General features: G+C 35.0%; 1 protein-coding gene across 5 annotated transcripts in view; it reads right to left on the reverse strand.

The window, feature by feature from the left end:
• The window catches only part of COP1 (COP1 E3 ubiquitin ligase), a 115240-nt gene that overhangs the window by 88982 nt on the left and 1985 nt on the right, over positions 1–24273 (reverse strand). For 3 of the 5 annotated variants that reach the window (XM_019727802.3, XM_074322296.2, XM_074322295.2), the window contains exons 2-5: positions 12932–12991; positions 6586–6683; positions 1915–1991; positions 699–818 (exon numbers count right to left, since the gene is read on the reverse strand). In XM_019727802.3, the coding sequence (XP_019583361.1) occupies positions 699–818; positions 1915–1991; positions 6586–6683; positions 12932–12991 (355 nt within the window). The remainder of the gene's footprint in view (positions 1–698; positions 819–1914; positions 1992–6585; positions 6684–12931; positions 12992–24273) is intronic. The other 2 variants (XM_019727875.3, XM_074322298.2) reach the window with 1 other exon arrangement.

The following is a 24273-nucleotide window of genomic DNA, read 5'->3' on the forward strand; positions in this document are numbered from 1 at the left end:
CTTCCTTTTTATGTACGGCACCTCCTCACTCCCCTATCCTATCAATAAATCCCCCTTCTGGTTTAAGCTGGGTCAGGACGGGTATTTGCTCATGCTAAGGGATGCACTGCTTATACTGGATCATATTCAATTCCTAATATATGCAACTTCACATTTCACATGAAATAAAATTTTACATTTATGTACATTTCATTACATGAAACAGTATATATTTAGTTCCAGTTCCCATCTTTCTAATGCCCTTAGTTAAGCCATAGGCTACTGCTGCTGTGCAAAGGACACCTGCTGGAAGGATTTTATGTAGATAAAAATAATCTCTATTTTCTCCTTCAAATCTCATATGAGAAGAGGAAACGATTCAGCAAGGAAGATATTCATCAGAAGAAAAATGACCAATATAATTATTCCCTATTAAAATGAAACTGTACTTTCTCATGATCTTTCTTAACACTCAGCTTCTGTTAGTACAAACTGGCCACTGTAAGTAAGTTACATTATAAGGGATTTGTTCTCTATTTTATTAGAAAAAGGGGAATCTGTTAGAAATGACACTTTGCAGATGTTTCTTGCTGAATAAAATTGGATGGGTTAAGCGACATTACCTTATTATTTTTAAATATTTCTAGATCTTTTTCCACATAATAAAGAGCATCATTTAAAACAAATTTTTTTTTTTTTTAAGTTCAGCTGCCACTTACTGCTTCCAGTTGTTTCTTCTTCTGTACTAGTAACTCCAACATGAGGTTGACATTGGCCAAATCAAGGTTATCTTGGTCAGTTCCCAGTAAATCCTGAAATATTTGCCACCTGTGGCCATTCTAAAAATGAAAAAAAGAAGAAACACAATAATTTCCTAAAAAGAGTGTTTTAGAGTCTAAAACAAATGTTTAACTGCTATTTCCTAATATGTTTAATACATAGATATCAACCTGCTCCTTCCCAGCTAGTGGCTTCCCACTGCCTTGTAATTACAATTTAAACACTATTTCTCCCGTAAATGAATTTAAATAACAGATGTGAAAGGCATAATCAAGACATATGTTAAGTCAGCATATCTAAAGGTGTAATTCCCTTCAAAATAAGTGCCTTGATTTTAATTGTCTAGCCATATGTTCAACTTTGTATTTGATTGTATGGTGTTAATTTAAGCTCACTTGCCTCAATAATTTGGGGCTAATTCTCTTAAATTATGAATCTTTCAACAGCTTTTCCAAATTACTACACATAGTTTCATCCTGACATATAATTCTTCAAACATCATGTATTACAAGCCAACTCTGTCTTGATGTGATCACACCAGACCTTTCAAAAGATGAGTAAATTTTAAACAATGCAGTTAAGCAAGTTCTTTATTAAATAAAAAAACACTCTTATACAAATGTCCTTTAAGAAATATCAATAAGGCGTGGCTGGATGGTTCAGTCGGTTAGAGCATGAGCTCTGAACAACAGGGTTGCCGGTTCGATTCCCACTTGGGCCAGTGAGCTGCGCCCTCCACAACTAGATTGAAGATGAGCTGCCACTGAGCTTATGGACGGGCGGCCGGATGGCTCAGTTGGTTAGAGCGTGAGCTCTCAACAAGGTTGCCGGTTCAATTCCCGCACAGGATGGTAGGCTGCGCCCCCACCCCCACCCCCTAAACTAAAGATTGAAAACAGCTACTGGACTTGGAGCTGAGCTGAGCCCTCCACAACTAGATTGAAGGACAACGACTTGGAGCTGATGGGCCCTGGAGAAACACACTGTCCCCCAATAAAATTAAAAAATAAATACATATACATACATATATATGTTCTTGAGTTTGTTTAAAAAAAAGAAAAAGCAATAACATACTAAGCCTTACTATCTAATAGTAAACCAATAAAAACAATGAATTGAAATTTATAAAAAATAGTAATAAGAGTTGAAACATACGGTGCTACTCACTGAGTGGTCCAATTTGAACCTCTTTTCCTCAAACCTTTGCTTCTGTTTGAGAATGAGCTCATTCACTGAAAACAAAAAAAAAACAAAAAGCACACATAATTTGTATTTTGTTAAAGATATCATCTAATTGTTCTGTTTAGATGAATTCCATTTTAATCTTAAAAAGCCCCAAATTAAAAAGATGCTAAGCAGAAAATGCTAGGTTTTTATTTTATTTCAAATTAGAAAGTTTTGCCAGAGGCTATTACAGCTTGAACTATTACTATGATTACTACTGCTATTACTACGGCAGGAGAATTCTTCAGACTATGTACCTGCTCTTACATGTTTAAATGATGACACTATTGACACTAGGAGAGAGACAATTCTTCATGTATGAGGCTGCCCCACGCTCTACGTGGTAACTGGTTGATTCTATGAGGTAGGCACTAAAGATTTCTAGTTGTTCTTTTGTTTGTGATTTTTCTACACACATCATGGCAGACACTACCCAAAATCTATCTCACCCTTTTATTTAAATCACAACATGATTTTTTTCCAAGTGTCAGAGTATCACATACTTTCAGAGGCTACACCCCTCCTGAGACCCCCAGGATGATTCTTGACTAAGCTAAGCCAATCTAATTATTTTACACTCTTGCCAATGATTGACATGGGGTTAAGTATGTGACGTATGGTAGTTTTGACTAATGGGGGTATGCTGTCTTTTGGAAATAGGAGAAAAACAAGTTCTTTCCCTGCCTTCATTAAGGGATGATATCTAGAACTCCTTAGAGCCATCACACAATCTTGAGGGGAGCTACCCAGAGGACCAACAATATGAGGGGGATGAGGAACAGAAAGATGTAAAGAACATGATACTATCACTTAGCCACAGAATTAACTAGTTCTAGAAATTCTTTTTGTGTGTTTACATTTTCCTTAATGTTTAAGCCACTTTTAATCCAACTGTTCTGTCTTTAACAGCCAACTGATCTTTAAAAATGATAAAGGGAAACTAGCACTAGACTAGGTGGGGACTTTAATTTATAGACATGATCCCATGGGTTATTATCCCCATATTAGAGATGAGGGAATATTAGAGCAAGAGCATAGGAACCTTTACATGGTGACATATAGTACAAGACAAAGTTGGGATACAAATCCATCTAATAGTTTCCACTAAACTACCATCCAAATATAAATATTTTCAAACAAGAGAGGGACCAAGCCCACACTAAGGATCCACTCTTCAAAGATGAGTAAGACTCAATCCAAGACTCAAGGAACTCAGAGTAGGAAGACAGATATATATGACACAGCAGTTGTAATATAATGTGATAATCATTGCTATCATTGAACAGATTTACGAAGAACACAAGACAAAGATCAATCAAAAATTAATGAGCAGGCTTCACAAAAAAGGTGACTTTAGAATTGGGCCAAAACAGACACACAGAGATTCATTAAACAGAAAGAGAAGTGGGAAAGAATTCAGATGGTGGGGGGGGAGCGAGGGGCAAAGTCATAAAACAGTAGGAGATAAAATGATTTAAAATCAATATGGCTGGAACACAGGGTCACAGTGATTTTGTTAATGATTAAGAGCGGCTAAGAACTAAGATTGGAAATGTAGACAGATTGGAGCCTGATTCTGAAGAACCTGGTAGGCATCTCACAAGCAAAGTTATTATAATCCAGGGACGATAAAGGAGGCAGCTTGAAATAATGTAGTACTGGGAATACAGAGGAGCACACAAATAAGAGTTTAATGTTTCAGTTACCATGTGAATCAAAACTGTGACTTAAATAATTGTAATTTACATTTTACCAAGAAATTTAATATACCACTGAACCTGAAGGGTAGTCTAAATCCATAATTATAAAATTCTATGGATCTTTATAACAACCATAGTACTAAGAACAAACAATGCATTTCTACTGCTAAATCGTCCATTCTAGCAACTGTCTTTTTAGAGCCAGGATAGTATAGTAAAAGCACAGGCCACTGAACCATACTGCTTACGTAGGACCAAATCCCAATTCCATCATTTACTCGCTGTATAACTACGCGAGTTACTCAGCCTCTTTGGGCTTTAGTTTTCTCACCTGAGGAATGAGGATAACAACAGTGCCTATCTTATAGGACTGAGAATTAAATGAGTTATTGTACAGAAAGCACTTAGAACAGGATAAAACTATGTGGGAGATATGCAATTTTAGTAGTAGTTCAAACAGAAAAGGAATGAAATGTCTCATTGATAACAAAGTGTCTATTTTCAAATCAATGATAAGTATAAATCACTGATATTTAGATTCCACTGGATACATTTCAAAGAGATCACAGTTTTATTTTTAGATAACCGTATTTACAATATTCCTAAAATTACATCCACTTAAAACTTATGAAGAAAAATTCTGGATTCTAATTTAAAATATGTGTGAAAACACATTATTTTTCAGAATTTTTACTTGGGTCACCCACCCAAGCAAAAAAGTTTAAAACCCACTGGTACAGATAATGTGTAGCCCAGCCCTCTACCTATGATTCAAGTAAATAGCGTTAAAAGTGAAGGGTCCTAAACTCATCAATAAAAAAAGTGCAAGGGGACCTAAAATACTTCAGAATCATGTAACATATATTTAGTTTACCATGCTCAGGTCTTTAAAAGGCTCAGGTCTTCTTAACCTAAGCAAGAAGTGCAGGCACCATACAAATCATGTAATCTCAAACGATAACAATGGAAAGAAGTAACTTAGAAGAGTTTTTCCAACAGTGGTATTCCCTTTCAGAAACAGATCTCAGTGGCATGCTGTGTGCACGGGAAACACATTCCCTATCTACCTACTGTGGGAACCTAAGGATTTAACCATGACTGTACAAAGGCAAAGACTGGTGATGGACAGAAAAACTGAAATAGATACATCAGGATGAAATGTTATTTGCATGGCTGACATATATAATCACACTGGAAGCTGTACAATAATTAAAACACTTCAAAAATATTTATGCTCCAGTTATCCAAAACCAAAATGTTTTACCCATAAAAAGAGAACGTTAAAAACTAGATCATCACCAAAATAATTTCTAGCTTAGAAGATCAGTAATTGTGAATTCACTATTCACTGGACACATGTATTTGAGAATACAGACACAAAATGTATTAAATCACTTTCCAGCGTAAACAGTACATTTTTATATTCTTTCTATTCTAGTGTATAGTGCTCACTCTCACCATTTAGGAATTCAGAGAAGCGAATTTCTAACTTGTGGACTCATTAAGGAATGTTGCTTAAAACATTTAGTAAACACCAAATCTTCAGAACATTAGACCCCTTTCTGTATTTAACCATTCAAAACAAGAGGTAGTCTTCCAAAGTTACGACAACTGATAGAAAAGTGATTCGAGAGCCCACATGGCAGCATCAACCCAAGTTCAGACAGACTCAGCTTTGCAGGACTTTCTTTTTCCTGTTATCAAACCTAGGGACCCATGAAGTCCAGTCCTGCAGAATATCATGTTACTTAGTATTGCCCCCTTTTTTAAGTTCCTTCTCGAAGTTTGTCATAAGACTTTATCTATCTAGAAGAACTTAGTATTCCAACAGAAAATCTTTAAAATATTTCCTTCAGGGTTCCTTTCTGCTGTGCAATCATCCAGTGATGAAAAGATACTGAATTGTTGTGAAAAGTGAAAGAGAAAAGAGGACTGGAGCCAATGTAATTTTAGAGCAGAAGTAAAAAGGAAAGCCATAGCTGAAAAGGTTCAAATGTATGATTTATTATAAACCACCACTTGAGCTGAACAAAATCAAACTGCAACGGAAGCACTGGCAGGTCAGAATCTAATATACAAGTAGACATCACACCCGAATTCTGAGTGTGTTACTCTTTAGAATGAAGAATTAAACATACCCAATAGTAAACATACCCAATAGTGCCTTACTTCATGCCTACCCATATCTGAAAAGTAATCTCTGGAAAATTAACTTTCATTTCCAAAAACTCAATTTAAAGATTTCCCACAGTATCTTAGGCTTTTCAACATGTAGAACTTTCAGATATTCGCAACTGATTTCTAAGTAGATATTATTCCCAACCATTTACCATTTACCTTAAGGGTTCTCTAGTTGTGTCTCTCTTCTCCAGCTATCATTCCTCTCTCAAAAGTTCTATATCCATGTCTACCTTCCCCAGATCTTCCTTTCTAATTGTCTCCCATGACACAGACTCTCTGCCCTCATTCAGGAATCCTCATATCCAAGGTTTTTTGTTTGTTTGTTTGTTTTGGTTTCTGTCCTTCTCCCTCGCCATGAACCCATTCTTCTGTTGCTTCTCACTTCTGCCCCAGAAGCAGAAACAGTAGGAATGCACAAACTGTATAAAGAGATTTTCTGAACATCTGACATTCTCCTTTGGCTCACATTCTGTCCAGACATCTATGAAAATTCTAAGAGTTGTGTCAATTTTTTTTTTTAATGAAACTTAAAAATAATATGATATGGTACTAACAACATATGGTACGGAATCTGTCACAACCCAAGTAAGATTGGGGAAAGCACCTGGTGAGTAGGAAAGAGAGACTTGCTTACCTTTTTGTTTTCTGAATAAATTAATGTTAGCACAAACGCTGGCAGAAAGAATATTTAAAAAAATAAAATATCATTCCAAAGACTCACCCAAGAAATTAGGATACAGATGGTCAATATTATCCACAACATAGTTACACTTGGGACATCTATTATTGTCCTCCAAACTCTGATGAATACACTTGTAGCTATTAACAGAGAAAAAATAAAATAGGTTTGATTAAATCAGTGACAGATTAATAAACTGGTCACACAAAAAAATGCCTATTAGTCTTCTATTCCTCATTTTCAACATAAGTAATAAAACAGTTACAAATTTATTTCAGCTTATATTTTTTCATCATAAAGAAGATACATAGGGCATTTATTAGATAATAGTATATAAAAGTTTTTGAAAAATAAACTCAAATAACAAATCTACTGAATATGAAATTTAAAAGATGTAATAACTTTTAAGTTTATGCAATTTAAATAGTATATAACAACACCAAGAAAAGCAAATGACTGTGATTTTAGTTAAGCAAGCAGACTATTCATGTTCTTGGAGTGCCGATATCCTTAATACAAAAAGAGTGCATTCAGGTAAAAAAGAAAATAAGAGAAAAACAGGAAAATCAACAAGACAAAAATTACTCAATAAGCATAAGAAAATCATCACCTTCACTAAGACAAAAAATTGATTTAAAATTATATACTAGTTTTTAACCAATCAGAGTGGAAACATAAAGAAAATACTGTCAGACTTAAGGAGTTATGTTATGTATGGATATGAACAAACTCATGTCCTGTTGCAGGAACTGTAACTGGCACAATGTTTTTAGAAGGCAAGTTACATGGAAAACTTTAAGGATGTACATCCCCTTTGACGTAGTGATTTTACTGCTAGAAATTTTACCCTAAGGAAATAAGCAGAACTATATAGTATGTAGAAAGAAGTTCAACTCAAGGTTATCCGTAAATAACAAAATAAATTAGAAGCAACCAAAACACTAGGAAATTGACTAAATAAATTTGTAACGATCAAGCCAATGCAATGGATACAGCCAATAAAAATAATCTAACAACTATTAATAGTTATAGCTGAAGAAATGTGATTACGAGAAATTTTTCCTTCTTACCTTATATTATTTATGAAATGTTTGGCTTTTTACAGTTGTGCATTATCTTATAATTTTTAAAAAACTTTTAAAATATTGTTCAACCAAATCCCAGAGAAATATAAAATTGACATTAGGAAAAAAGTCACTATATTGCTATATTACAGAATAAAAATGACAATCTCTAATACAGTGGATACTATATAATCCCATTTCTATTAAAAACAATTGTTTATGTGTACATTTAAAATAAACCAAAAAAGATATTCATTATAATGTTAAACAGTATACATCGCTGGGTTACGTAATTGTGGGAAATTTTTTCTTTGTAGATGTCTTTAATTCAAGTTTCCATAGTAAACATGCATTGCTCCTAACAATTAGGAAAAAAAAAAGTTATTTCTAACAAATTACAAGTTGATTTATAAAGATAATTCCTAAAAAAGAAAGCACTTCTCTTATTCTATACCTGAATTACCATAAGTGATTTCAGCTTTATAAACTGAAGTTGATTTTTTTATGTACCTACAACCTTCCACTTTATCAAAACAAAAACAAAAACCTACATCAATCAGGTTTCTTTGTTTTAGTTACCAACTACTTTCTCATCTCACATTTGTTACATTCAAGGTAAGTAAAAGAAGGACGTTATGTAGCAGTGGAGCAGTTGTCTTCGGCCCGCACAGGGGCCTAAAGATTACAGTAAACGCCTGGCACGTAACAGGTATTCAAGTATATACTGAACGAATGACTTGCACAATGTTCCAGAAACAGTATCATAACCTCTTGCAACTACGACAAGGCTATGATTACCGTATTACCACAAAATAAGCTACATAAAGGACAGGAAATTTCCTACATGGAAATGTCAATGAAGGAAATAACATACTAAATGTTTTCGTTTTTATTTTTATTGCAAGAGAGAATGATAATGCATATATCGAAATATAATAAAGAGACCGAACATGAAAAAATGTATAATCTGCTTAGGGAAAAAGGAAATGAGTTAATATTACCAAAAAATATTCCCACACAACAAGACTTAACCCTTAAAAAAATCTGTAAGTCCAAATAAAGCAAGTCATGAACAAGAGAAAGTGGGAAGGTTATTAAAGATGGGAGATAGAGGTTGACAGATAAGGAGATGGACATTTTGGGTTTTAGCAAATGACTTTTATAAAGAAATGATAGTTAGAAAATGGGCAAATAATATGACAAGAAGAACAAGGTAAGTTGTGAAAGCAGAGAAAGAGTTTGTCAGTATACAAGATGATATCCTGGAATGCCACAGAACACCTTCCTTTCCTGTTCCCAGTACCCTAATCATATTCCCTGTCAGTAGGCTTACTACCACATCACCCTCTCCTAGAAGAAAAAACAGTCTGGGACACAACCAGAAAGAACTGAACTATCCTCAGGAACAAACGTTCAAGTGACTTTTCTGCATTGTAATTAAAAATATTCATCTATACTATAAAATTAAAACACAGCAAATTACATACCACTGTACAAAACTGAAGTGACAAGATGCATCAGTTTATCTTATAGCATCTATTACCTCACTACCACCCCAAGGTAGACCAGCCCTAGCTTGAGAAATAGTAACTATCTTATTTTGTACTAATTTGTGTACGTGTCTGTGAGCCCCTCTTCAATGTGCTCATTAAAAGCAGAGATCTGTTTTACTTACCTATGTACCCTCAATGCCTAGCACAATATCCTGTTAAAGAGTTGGAACTCAGTACATGTTGAATAAATGAAAAAATAGGTATAACCAAGAAAGAAACACTGCCTCTGAGTCATACAAAGCTCGACGAGAAATGCTCAGTATTTCTTACCACAGTAACTCTAACTTATTCTCATTCATCTAATTTACTCATACTTGATCATCACCAGTCCAAATGCAATGTTTCAGATTCCAAAAGAAGGATAAATGTCTAGACTAGTGATTAAAACAGGTGGGGCATAAAGGGGATCTTGGATCCACCTGAGAAGTTTTCAATAGCTATTCACACTGAAACTCTTAAAAAATATTATTCAGTACCACAGTGCGCTGACATAAAGGGGTACTGTGTCCTCTAGTACGTGGTCATACATAATAACCAAGTATAAAGAAAGATGAACAGAAAGGTGCAAGATGATGAATTAGTCAAAAGTCCCAAAAGGCAAGCTGGCACCCAGGCTTGATTGCAGATATGCTGGCAGATGACAATACTCAGAGAACCTGTGAATTACAAATTATTTGTACTGAAGCAAACAGTAAATGAAGACGTGGTAGACATGAGGTCCGAGAAGCCAGGTGCAGGGGATAAGCCGAAGGCAGCAAAGGGGCAAAGAGAAAGACCGAACCTCATCTCTGTATCATATAGAAGCCCCATTTTTTATTATATCATTGAGTTTCAGTTAGGCTATAGCTAATCCCTGATTCACTGTCAAGTGGGAATGAATAAAATGAAAGACGTTCCTGTTACATTATCTCCAATCTATTAGAAAAGACTTAACCATTTATAAGTGGGACAAGGGATAAACAGCTGATGCAGTCCAATTTAATTTAGTGTTAATAACTGGATAGAGCCTTGAAGTGGTATATGGTTTGGCTCCAGATTACCAGAGAAGGTTCAAATTAGCAAAGAACTACTGTTAATGACTGAAGTTCCACAGGCCTCACTTGTCAGGATAGGGTAAACAATTATGAGCTTTTGCTTTAAGCAAAAGTACAAACATGTTTCACCATTTAGCAAGCCTGACAATGGGAGTGCCAGCCTACAGATTAGCTCCTGTCAAGTTATGGTCTCTATCCCACCAAAATCAGCTCTCTGGTAGACACTGTAAAACACGTTCACATCAGAGTGTAACATAATAACTCTAATTGTAACAAGGATTATTAAGCTTGAACTATATGTATTTGAAGCGGGGAAAAAAGGAATTTAAGGAATCAACAGAGCTTTCCAATTATGATGACATAGACACACCATGAAGATTATAGGATTCATTGAAAAGGCCAGGCCAGTGTAGTTATTAAGTCAATCAGTAATTGATTACACTTCACAACACAGTCAAGCAAGATTATTGAACTGATTCAGCAGACTCCTTACCTTTTTAAAACGATACAGTGAATACATAAATTAGAGGATGGCAGTTAGGAAAAATTAAAAGCTCACTTCACAATCTAACACATTAACACCTTCAAATCTGTGAAAGAAGAGGTGACGGAATAGGAAGAAGATAGGGGAGGGAGGTAGAGAGCAGCAGCAGAAGAGATAGGCTGAGTGACTTAACAAAGGTAGGGTGTTTTAAAGCCAGAACTAGAACCCTGGTCTACTAACTTCAACAGGTTGCTCCTTTAGCTTTGTATCAGTAGTTCTCAACTGAAGGCTATTTTGTCCCCTAAGGGATATCTGGCAATGTCTGGAGATAGTTTTGGCTGTCATAACTGGAGGGAGAGGTGATAGTGCTAAACAATCTATAATACCCAGTCACCCACAACAAAGAATCCTCTGGTCTAGCGTGTCACAACTACCAAGGTTGAGAAAGCCTACTCTATCTAAATCACCCACTTTTCCAGAATGATCCAAGTCTAAAGTCTCTAAGAGAATACATGGTTTCCCATGGAATGCTAAGGTGCTGATCAATTCATCCACCAAAGAGAACAACAGCAATTAGCCTGAAAAGACCAAGACCACACATGTATCAGCCTAAAAGCAAGATCTGCATGACCAGAATTTCAATAGCAATATAGAACAGAAAGTGACTCATGAACCCCAATAATGACAGTTAAGAAAGCTATTTTTATTCGAAACTTCTTTTTAAATGACTGCCAGGTTGAATATACCTATCAATGAAGCATCGTATTCCAGATAAAACTAAAGGTCTTACAGAATAGTGATAACACCCCATACTTTTCTTGACCAATTGATAATAACCTACCAGATATCATATTTAACTTCAGGAGAGTTACGGGTCTAACTTCAACATGAATTAGAATATAGTGACTATTATATTATTAGTCAGAAATAGCAAGGCTAAAATAATACAACATCAATGTAAATAATTTATGGAGACGATTGATTGCAAGTAGAATATACCACCCCTAAACAAAAAATAAACAAACAAGAAGAATTAAACATACACAGATTACACACTCTTTAGGATGGCCACTATTTAAAAACAAACAAACAACAAACAAACAGAAAACGAGTACTGGCAAGGATGTGGAAAAACTGGAACCCTTGTGCACTGTTGGTGGAAATGTAAAATGGCACTGCAGCTATATGGCTGTTCCTCAAAAAATTAATCATGGTATTACCATATGATCCAGCAAATCCACTCCTGGGTATGTACCCCAAAGAACTGAAAGCAGGGTATGAAGGAGATATTTATATACCAATGTTTAAAGCAATATTATTAATAGTTAAGAGGTGAAAGTAACCCAAGTGTCCATCAACAAATGGATGGACAAACAAAATATAAAATATACATGCAATGGAAAATTACTCAGCCCTAAAAAGGAGGAAATCCTGACACATGCTATAAGATGAATGAAACTTGACCATTATGCTAAGTGAATTAAGCCAGTCACAAAAAAGACAAACACTGTTAGATCCCACTTATGTAAAGTATCAAGAATAGTCAAATTGACAGAGACAGGAAGTAAAATAATGACAGAGGCTGGAAGAAGGGGAAACGGGGAGTTGTTGTTTAATGGGTACAGAGTTTCAGTTTTTCAAAATGAAAAAGTTCTGGAGATTGACTGCATAGTAATGTGCACACCTTAACATCATTTAACTTAAAAATGGTTAAGATGGTAAATTTTATTATGTGTATCTTACCACAGCCAAAAATTATTTTAAATACACAGATTAATGTGACATATAATCTAAAGGTAACACTGAGCTAAGTGTTAAGGAAGGAACACAGAATTTTTCTTCAGCCTCTACATGCTTTTCCAACGTCCTTCTCACCTGCTTTCCTGGGCCTCACGCACATCTCTCCCCACAGGTGAGTTAAAGGTACTTTACCTGATTACTCACCACCCTGCCCCGCCCCGTCCAGCCCCCAACACAATTTTCTAAAACAGCAAAGCTCTTTAACAATTAACAAACCCAAAAGTTTTTAAATCCATCTGTAAAGCCTATGGTAAATCTAAGTACTTTACAGAAATTACGCACCAACCATATGCTTACTGCCTTGAGCCGTCAAACCTGTAAAGATTTATCAGTCAAAGAAATAATATGATTACAAGATAACCAACATTAGCTTAAAAAACATAACTTCTCACTGACTACATATACACAAGTTTAAGACTGTCAAAATAATTTTACTAAATAAAATCATCTTACCAAAAGCTGTGGCCACATTTTGTCATGTATGCTTCCTCAATCATATCAAAGCAGATAGGGCTAAAAAGAAAATAGAAAAATAATTGATACATTTTTTAAAGTAGAGTGATTACAAACTGGAAAAGACCAGCAACAATACCAACAAAATCCTATTTCCATATATAGCTAAGTCTTCAAACATCTTACCAATGAGAGATGAAATGTCCATTGAGCTGAATGAATTTTAGGGGATTGTGGGTAAAATAACAATTTGTTCAAGATGGCCCTAAGGGCCATCAAACTTGAAAATTTAATGAGTAAATTAAAATTGCCCCAATACTTTAACTCACTCATAATTTTTAACAGTGAAATTCAATCGCGAGAGTCCTTAAGAAAGTTCTATCATCGTCTTTGATCATCCCTAAACTCGAAAACACTTACCTAGACCTACTAACCTAAATGCTCTCTTTTATTTACTACGGAAAGAAAACTAATTCCCTGAATCATAAATTTACAGTTCCAATTTCATGTAACTCTTTTAGACAGCAGTGATAATACTTAAAATAGCGCAAATTATAGCCATTAAAACAATGACATACATGAACACATTTAATCCTTTCTACAACACAGTGAGTACTATTACTAAACCCATTCTATAGATGAGGAAATTGAAGTACACAGATGTTTAAACTCAGGTTCATGTTATTAACCACTATTCTATACTGCTTCCAGACACTATGGGTTAAATACCAAATCATACCAACAAATGGTAGTTATCAATCTGAGAGGGTACTGTCTACCAAAAAATGCAAAGCCTTATAAAAAAAGACTTCCCTTTATCCTTCCCTCTTGTTCCTTCCACAAACCCTGGTGAAGTGTCCAGAGATACTACAGCCATCTTGTGACCATGAAAACAACAACCATAAACTAAGAAAACAGGATACTGGCTCCTTGGTAACATGCTTGAGCAGAAGCATCAACCATGGATTGCCTACCTCTGGACTTCACATTCCATGAGAAAAGCAAATCCTTACTTGCTTAAGCCAATATTTACCAAGTTTTCTGTTACTGGAATACAAATTCAATTCTTACTGATTATACATGACACTTAAACTGTAAATTCATACACTCCAAGAAAAACGTCCTTGGTATAAATACTACCTTAGAATGTGAGGCTATAAAAAGTTATAAAATCTCAATGTTACAAAAGATCAGAGTTTGACCACATACAATGTGTTGGCTTAGACTGTGTTGGTTTTGTCAGCTTCTCTTTGCTAGACTGAGAAGAAAGAGAAGTCTTCTAAGTGTGGGGATTTGGCCATTTTTCTTTGGAGGCAAAGTCCATCTTACTCCTGCTTGATGGACTTAAGGGAGCAGGGCTGGGGGCCCCCCTGGGAGCGTGTGGATGAGCAGTGCAGCTGCTCTGTGATCACAGTTTCTGGTTGAAAGACGCTGAAGAGCAGATCTGGGCTGGAGGTTTTATTTCCCAGGCACAGTTGGCCACTGGGTGCTCAACACGGATACATAAAGGCTCAAAACCCAGAGTGGAGGAGACATTTAGCTTCCCACCCCCATACACCTTTTGAAAGAATTTTAGAGCAGTTTTTAGTTTACAACAAAATTGAGTGGAAAACAAAGAAAACTACATGTCATATAATGTGTAGCACTAATACTAAAAGTTGCATGCAGTACCTAAAAAAAGTACTATCACATCAGTTTAAAACAGCAGTTTTTAAGGAATGGCTTCTGAGTAACATGTGAATTGAAGAGAAGTCTCCATTCTTTTCACAGAAAACTAGCTCTTTAACCACATTAAAAATCAAGACTTCCAGCAAAAATGGAATTCAACTGAAATTAATCCTAGGTATGCCACTTACAGCTTTCTGATTCTGGGCAAGTCATTTAATCTTTCTAATCCTGTTTTCTTCATTTGTATAACTGGGATGATGTTCACATCATAGAATCCTTGTACTGCTTAGCAAAATATCTGTAAGCACTCAGTACAATTCCTAGTACACAATATTCAATAAATAGGAGAATACACAAAAAGAGAATATGGAAAAATCTGTATCAGTGATAGAAACTTGGGAAGAGTGGTATCCATCCAAGCTAAAAACTTCAAGAAATTCCTCTTATAAATAGGTGGAACTGAAAAAAGGAAGATAAAGACTGACCTACCAACCCCTTCCCAAGAAAGGGATGAAACAGCAAAGGAAATATGGAAATACAGAGGCGTTCCTAACAAAACAGCACTAATTCTTCCCAATTTTGAAGGACAAGAATATACCCCCGAGTAGGTTCTGGGAAAAACTGTAAATAATCCATTTAAAACCCATTCCATTCTGCCAATCAATAGCATTCAAGGAAGATGAGCTAGAAGACCTAATCACAAATACAGGCACAGCAAGTATAGGAATTGGCAGCCAGGCCAAACATTATACAGATACATGAATTTTATACAACCTCCAAAACTTTATGCAGACACCCAACATTTTTATGTGCTGCCAAAAACTTTTTATGGACCCCTGACACAGTAGCATCATCAAAAAGGGGGAAGAAATCACACATGGCTTAAACCCCCTGCTGGGACCGTTCATGTCTCCTGCACCACCTTAACACAAGCAATTCTTGTAAATCAACATGCAAAATAGGAACTCCAATAGGAAAATATGGGGAAGAATGTGAATTCTTAATTCATAAAACGGAAAAACACACTGCTTTTCAAGTATATGGAGAGATGTTCCAACTCACTAGTAATCAAAAAAAGGAAATTAAAACAATAAAATAACATTTTATTCCCATTAAATTATTAGAAAATTGGAACATCAAGTATGTTAGGCAGGTTATGGAGAAACAAGAATATTCATGCAGACACATTCTAGCAACCAATATGCACTGACGATTCATACTCATGACCACCTAATCCCACTCTTGAGATTGTATTTAAATAAGTACAGCTATATACATCTACACATCCCTGAGTATATGTACATGTGTAGTACCTGTATATAGATGTAAATGTATACATACATGCATATGTACTTATGTGTATGTTTACAGCCAAGAAAAACATGCATATGTGTCAATGGAATATGTATGAGGATACTTGCAACAAGCCAGGTATTAATTGTGACAGGAAATTAGAGGCAGCCTAATGCTCATAATTACTAGAATGGAGAAGTAATATGTGCTTGGGTATATGCTATAAAACATTATGCAATAGTCATAAGAAATGAACCAAAGGCATATAGAGCAACATAGCTAGATGTTTTGTCAAGTGAAAACAGAAATGAAAATGAGATCTGTGGCATAATACAGTTTATATACATTTAAAACATGCAAAAAACATATTTCACAGTGATGCATACGTTCAAAGACATACATAAATCACAACAGAATAGAAAACCAAGAGAAGAGGTCAGGAGGATAAGAAATGAAGTGGGGGGAGGAATCCAATCCTTTATTCAATAGGACTTTTCTAAATCACCTTTTGAATAACTTACTGATATCCAGATATTTTCACACAATGCTGTCCATTACTTTGGTGAGGTAGCATATATTAAGAGACTATATACCCTGTTTCCCTGAAAATAAGCCCTAGCATGATATTTCAGGATGACATCCCCTGAACATAGGCCCTAATGCATCTTCTGGAGCAAAAATTAATATAAGACCCAGTCTTGTTTTTGGGGAAACACGGTATAACAGAATCAAAAGCCATTGGTATTGGGATCTAAAGCCAGGTTTACATTTAGCCAGCTAAACTACAGCTGACTCCAACTTGAGGAATGTTGCTAAACATGTCTAATTCACCACATCCCAGAATCTCCTCCATTCCTCCCTCCCACATATAAACATTTAATTCATAGGAAATAAAACAGTAATTCCCAATTGTCTCCGAGACTTTCTTCCAATTTGCTGATGCCTATATTCAAGTTTTGAGGCAGGCATTTTCTATATTAACACATCTACATGAAATGACAGCTATGTCCAACGGCAATCTAGCCAACAGGAATTTTCAAAAATTCCATCATCTATAACATATAACCCAATTTTCAGATATGTCAAAGTATAAAGAAAAAAAAATTCAATTTAGAATCAAAGAAATATGACAAAGTAAAACAAAGCCAAAGAGGAGTCTTGCATGGTCCAATGGACAAAGTGAAACACAATGAGCTCACTCTACACTTGAGGTCAAAATTTAACTGCAAGCAGACTTACCCTTTTATTATATACTCTTAGAAAGCTGGGAGGGGGTGATAAATGAAACAATTACTTTCAGATATTAGACAACAGGCAGCAAAGTACTGAAATCTTTAAGGGAAGATGAGCAAATGAAGTAAAAACACTACCATAGACCCAGCTTTCTGCTTTCACAGAAAGCTTCGCAAGCCCAAGGATGAAGAACACAAGCATATCACAATAATCTCACTGAGTCCAGGAAGGTTAAAGGGTGAAAAACTTACAAGGCAGGACACCACAGAGGAAGGAGCTACAAGAAGAAAGAATTCTACAAATCTATACAGGGTTCTCGTCAAGTCCATTGTTGACTACTAGCAGCCATACAAGTCCAGGGTAAAACTCTACAAGATCAGTTAAAAAATAACCAGGGAGATATAAAACACAGGGTATTCAACAGCGACCCCAGAAGAGTCATTGGTAGACAAGCTCAGAAAAATGGCTCCTCATAATCTACCCTAAAAATGTTTTTAATTTAAATGTTTTTTTCATCCTCAAAAGGATCAAACTGATATGCAAGAAACTTAACTTCCTGCCAGGACAAAGTCCAACACTTTATAAAGAAAACAAAATCTATCACTCAATAATAGAAAGTTGAAAATGTCCACTATCCAATAAATAACTAGACATGTGAAATAGCAGCAAATGTGACCCTTAAATGAGAAAAACAGTCAATAGAAACAAAGAAATAATGGAATTAGCAGAAAAGAACTTCAAAATATATATTACATATATGTTTAACGACTTAAAGGAACACATGAATATAATTAAGTGGAAATGGGAAATATAAAAAGAACCAACTGGACCCTTAGAGCTGAAAAATATAGTATCTGAAAACAGCAAAAGACATGGAAACTATAAGAGAAAGTAAAACGCAATTGCTAGAAGTTTAAAAAACACACCACTTTTTAAAACTTCTTTCCATGGGCTCATCAATGCAAGAAACACAAGTTAAGAAGCAGTTAATTTGAAGATAGGTCAACAGAACATTATCCAAGTAATAATACATACTTTCAATCTTTTGTATGGAAGAAATATTAAAGAGAAAACTATAAATCCTTTAAATGTTCATGAATTCTACGCAAGACATGAGTCATTTCACTGTCCAGTGTATTCACACTGTATATATTTAGTAGTCATCTCGGATATCAAATTGGTTATCATATTGAGAACATATTCACACAACTTTTATTACAGTATATTGTTGTAACTAATCTATTTTATTATTGTTAATCTCTACTGTTCCTAAGTTACAAATTAAACTTTATCACGGGTATGAATGTATAGGGAAAAAACATAGTATATACAGGGTTCTGTACTATCCACAGTTTCAGGCACCCACTGGGAGTCTTGGAGCATAACCCCCACGGATAAGGGGGGACTACTGTGTCAATACAAGACTAAATAGATTTCAGAACAACAAATACTACCAGGAAGAAAGAGGGACATTTCAAAACGATAAGGGGATCAATTCACCAATCTAAATGTGTGTACCCTACTAACAAAGCTTCAAAATACACAAAGCAAAAGCTGACAGAATTAAAAAATATAGCCAAAGTCACAATTACCATTGGAACAGTTAAGGATTTTTAACACTCCTCTATTAGTAATTGACAGAATAAGCATACAAAAAATCAATTAGAGTATACAGAATATAAACAACACATCAACAGAATATAAACACAGCAACCAACTTGACTATTTGACATGTATAGAATATACCAGCCTACACACAGCAGAATACCCAATTTTTTCAAGTGCATACGAAACATTAACCAAGATAAAGCTTTCAGTGGACCATGAAACAACTCTCAATAAAAAAACTTAAAGAACTAAATTCATAAAAATCATATTCTGGGAACAAAGCCGAATTATATTAGAAATCAATAACAGAATGATATCCAGAAAATTCTCATTTAGAAATTAACCAACATATTTCTAAACAACCAATGGTTCAAATAGGAAATCACCATGTTAGACAACAATTTCTGAGATAGTACACAAAAGTCACAAATCATTAAAGAAATAACCAATAAATTGGACTTAAAATTTAAAGCTTTCACACTTCAAAAGACAGTGTTAAGAAAATTAAAAGGGAAGCAACATCGTGGGAGAAAATATTACAATACACAGGACTGACAAAAGATTTGTATCCAGAATTTATAAAGAATCTTTACAACTCAAGACAAACAACTTAAGAGAAAAATGGGCAAAAGATTAGAACAGATCCTTTATAAAAGATCTGGAAATAGCAAATAAGCTCATGGAAATATGTTCAACATCATTAGTCGTTAAGGTAATGCAAATTATAATAATCAGATACTACTACACACCCACTAGAATGAGTAAAATTTGAAAGACTGAAAGCACCAAGTGTTGGCAAGAATGTGGAACTGGAACTTTTATGCCGTCTTGATGGTAGAAGTGCAAAATGATGCAGCCACTTTAGCAAACAGTTTTGCAGTTTCTTATAAACATACATTTTACCATACAAGCCAGCAATGTACTCGTAGATATTTACCCAAGAGATGTAAAGACGTGTTCACACAGAAACATGAACGTGACAGCTTTCTTCACAAACACCAAAAACTAGACACAAAGAAACTCAAATATCTTTTATCTGATGAATATATCACAAATCATGTTATATTTAAATAATGGATTACTACTCAGCAATTAAAAGAAAAAAATTAGTGATACATTTAACATGCAGCATTACTGAATCTCAAAACCTTATGCCAAATGAAAGAAGTCAGACACAAAAGACTACATATTGAATGACTCCATTAATAACTATCCTAGAAAAGGCAAAACCATAGTCATAAAAAATAGATCACTGGTTGGCAGGCCTCAGAGGAAAGAGCAGAAGATAAAGTACAAGTGAAATTTCTAGGGTGATGGAAATGTTCTGTATCTTGATTAGGGTGGTGGTTCCAGATGTACTAATTTGTCAAAACTCACTTTACTATTCACTTAAAACTGGTGACTTCTATTGTATGTAAATTATATCGTAATAAACGCTGACTTTAAACAAAATCTCCAGCTTCTGCATAAAGGCAAGGTAACATAATGGTTAAACTTGAGCTCTGAGCGATAATGTCTGGATATAAATACTGACACCATCATTAACTGTACGAACTGAGACAAGTTACATAACCTCTCTGACCATCATTTTCTCACTTATGAAATGGGAATTAATAAAAGTATCTGCACCAAATGGTCACTGCAATGATTGAATAAGTAACATTAAACCCTTAGAATGGTGCCTGGCAAATAACGGCAGTTTACCTTGGAGCACACATTATTATTATGAGTCGTGCACCAGAACAATTGTTAACACAGCCACATTCAGTCTTCACTTTGGAGTGGACGTTGGCATTTATGATCTTTGAGTTTCAAGTATCTATAAAACAGTTATCTGTATTTTACGAAGCCCATTTTGCCTCATCACCTCTGTTGGAGACAAATGCCCACCCTTAAACTAATACTGAGGCCAGAGGATTCCAAGGTACTAGATTACTTGGGCCTGTGTTCCAACTCTGAATTTAGGGAAGAGCACCCACCCCAAAACCACACAGACTAGGAAGAGAGGATGGACTCCCAAAGGTAATACCAGAAATACAATGAACAGAAACCAGACTATCTATTATAATCCATCTTTCTCTATATACATTAATAGAGACAAAATCAATTCGTGAAACTTAATTATGAAAAATGAAAGGACAATTAACATATATGATATGAAGAGAAAACATGATACCCAATGAAAATATTGAGATGCTAGGGACCTATACAAATAGAACCTGATACTTACATATATGAAGCAAGACAGAGGGTGAAGAACAAGCAAGGTAAAGGGCAAAGACGGGGCGACATCAAGAATTCAGGAATCATTTTTTTTGGTGTAATACAAATTTTGACAGGAAAGAGAAGACTGTCAAAGCCTTTTCTTCCAAGCTACATACAGAAGCTTTGAGGAAAAAGGTTTACAGACTAAAATAATTATTTAAAACAGAAAGAAATCACCATCAAGAACAAACGTACATGAGCGACAAGGTTTAAGGTTACAGTTACTTTAATCAATAACAATTCTTAGATGGAATATGGTCAACTAAGTAATGTCGGTTCATTATCAAGAAAGGTTTATAAAAGGAAAAGCTAGCTAAGGAGCACCTTCTTTGGTAATGAACTGTACGACTGTAAAAGTATCTCCCTTTCAATGTATCGACCAGAATTCAAGTTAATAGTCTTTCATATCCTGCTTCATAATCATCTGTTTCATTTTCTCTACCATTTGATTCACCTAAGTCTTCTGCCAACATTGATACTGATGACCCACAGTCTGATAGGACAATGAACTGCTATGATTTGATGTTGTCTTCTGCAGAGTACCTTTCACCACCATTGTCGTCCAAATAGCCTATATATTATCAAGCGAAAGCATCAAGTTTCATTTTGCAGATTTAAGGAAGTTCTTGACTGTTACTGTAACAATATAATGAATTCTAGTTTATTTCAGCAGATGAATATGTTTTAACAGGTCTTTAAATTACATTTAGTTCTATTTGTAAGCGCACAATGGTCGAAAAAGGCCACTTAAATTTTCCACTCACTTTCTTATCACAGGGGAAATTATATCCGATAATTCACTGACTTTCAAAAAATTTCACCTTGATACCCAGTAAGACTACACTGCACATAAGTATGTAACCAAAAGTTTCATCAAATAAACTTTTCTGTATCATGACGGGTTCTATAGCTCCTATTTTATTTCACTTTTTAATAGTCTGAAAAACATACTTATAGTAGCAAGAATGGTCAAAAGGTTTCACCTTTAGTGCTAAATGTAATTAATAGGTAATATCTGCCTACAGTGCTATGTAGTGAGACAACATCTGAATTCAGAAGAATATTTAGCATATAAGCGAAGAAATGATGCCAGTATATGATACTACAATTATGTGATTAAAAAGCCTTTCTTTGCATTAAATCGTGAGCTCCTTCAGGACAGTCTATTATCAATAATTTGATACAAGAGAGAGGCAGTCACATATTTAATAAATGGTAGATCAACTTAATGTGGAGCCTACCTACTTTTTATCAGGCAGATGATTAGTCAACCTTCCCACAAGGGGCTTACATCTACATGAAAATATTTATTTCTGCTGCAACTTAGAGAATAACTGGGACTTGAAGATCATTTCAGTTGGAAAAGCTAATGCAGATGCAGGAGTAATGTGACAAAATAAAAGAAGTCACCTTCCAAATACTGGCTAGATTTATAGTTTAGTTAAATGGATGATGTAAGAAAAAATTGAAAAATCAAAGTAAAAAAGACTTTCTTTGAAAGTCAAAGATTTTTCCATCTTCAAGTTAAGGACTACTCTCTCCTGTACTATAGGTTCTCCATCTATAAATCACTGTTAGAATTATCTATAGTTTGACATACGTACTTTCAATCCTTTGTATGAAAGAAATATTAAGCGAAAACTACAAATCCCTAAAATGCTCATCAATTCTGCAATATAAACTTATTTTCAAATATGATATAAGTCAAGAGAGGCCAGTATGTGTCACTGAAAATTGGTATTTGACTTTAAATCAACTGTTCTCAAGAAGGAAAAGAAGACATGCCATTATCACCAGGGGAGCTTTTGCAAACTACAGTACCCACTCGGGCCTCCAATTCTGATATGTCCTCTCAGGATGTGAGCAGGCAGACAGGCAGGGGGAGGGAGTGGCTAGGAACGAAAATGTTTATCTCAAGTGATTATGAAACAGCTGTTTCCCTCCAATCTCCCACATTTAAAAACTACTGGGCTAAATACATACACTCAAACTTATGGATCTGGAGTTTTCCAATTCCATACAAAGAAAGCACTAAGTTGAGCATTGGGAGTTCTCCTTTTGTCCCTTAGATGTCCAATCTGAAACAAAGTTATTTAACTTCTTTGTACCTCAACAGAAATATAATTATATTAGTATTACATTAAAATTGGAAGTTCTATATAACTTCACAGAATTGCTCTAAGAATAAAACAAAATGTGATGTATAAACATATCTTTAAAATGTAATGAACAAGGAGTTATCATCATTATTCAAATTAGCCTCATTTAGATTTGTAAAAGCATAATTTGGATTGGTTCAGTTTGACCTTGAAGCATACAAGACAAGACCAATCACCCAGAGCCAATTAGAAATAAAAAGAATTCCTTGAGCCTTGCCTAATCCATATCTCCCTACTCCAAAAGCTTCGCCAAATCAAATCTAGCTTGAGAATTTGGAAAATAGATTCTCATTAATGAATTCTTCTGAATATTCAACTTCACCAGAAAAAGAAATGGATTAATGAGATTATTAAAGTGAAATATTCAGAATTTTAAACTAAAGACTCTTACTGGATACTTCCGTATTAGAATATTAAAGAAAACAGAATAATTCAATCAACATGGTTAGGACCCGGGACTAGATTGAAATTTTAAAACATTAGGTGGCAGACTAATAAAAATGTAAATAACCTACTCTTCCTCCCAAAAAATCAGTGCCAGCTGCTTACATTCCCCCATCCTTCTTCAATTCCGGATAAAATGGCCTATCGTAAGTACAATAAAACTCATGTGGTGCCTGGCAGACAGAGAGTGCCAAATAAATACCTGTTAAATGAACCACTGATTCCCTTATTTCTCACATCTTTTACACTATTTTGGCGTACCTATATGGATGCTGCCATGTTTTCTTTTAGCCTACCGAAATCAGAAATGAAAATGGTGGCTAAAAAAACTGAATCCTGCAAACTCTCGTGTTGTTTCATTACCTTCTACTTTATCATATGGCTCTCTCTACTGAGTATGAGCACAAACACCTTAGATCCAACCATGAGCTGCTTGTTTATAAATAACAATTATAGACCAGTTTCAAAGAAAAAGGAATTCTGAATCTAGAATAATTTAAGACAAAAGCAAACATATGAATAGACATTATTACGGCAAGAACTAGAAACTGTAAGTCTAATCAATAACTTCCCATTCTATTTACCAGTTGATCGTTGAACAGGAGTGCTAGGGGCACCGACCCCCACACCATCAAAAATCCACTTTTAACTTTCGACTCTATGGATGGCCCT

Source organism: Rhinolophus sinicus, chromosome 11 (assembly GCF_057876585.1).
Source record: "Rhinolophus sinicus isolate RSI-liver-muscle chromosome 11, RSI-T2T, whole genome shotgun sequence".
NCBI lineage: Eukaryota > Metazoa > Chordata > Mammalia > Chiroptera > Rhinolophidae > Rhinolophus > Rhinolophus sinicus.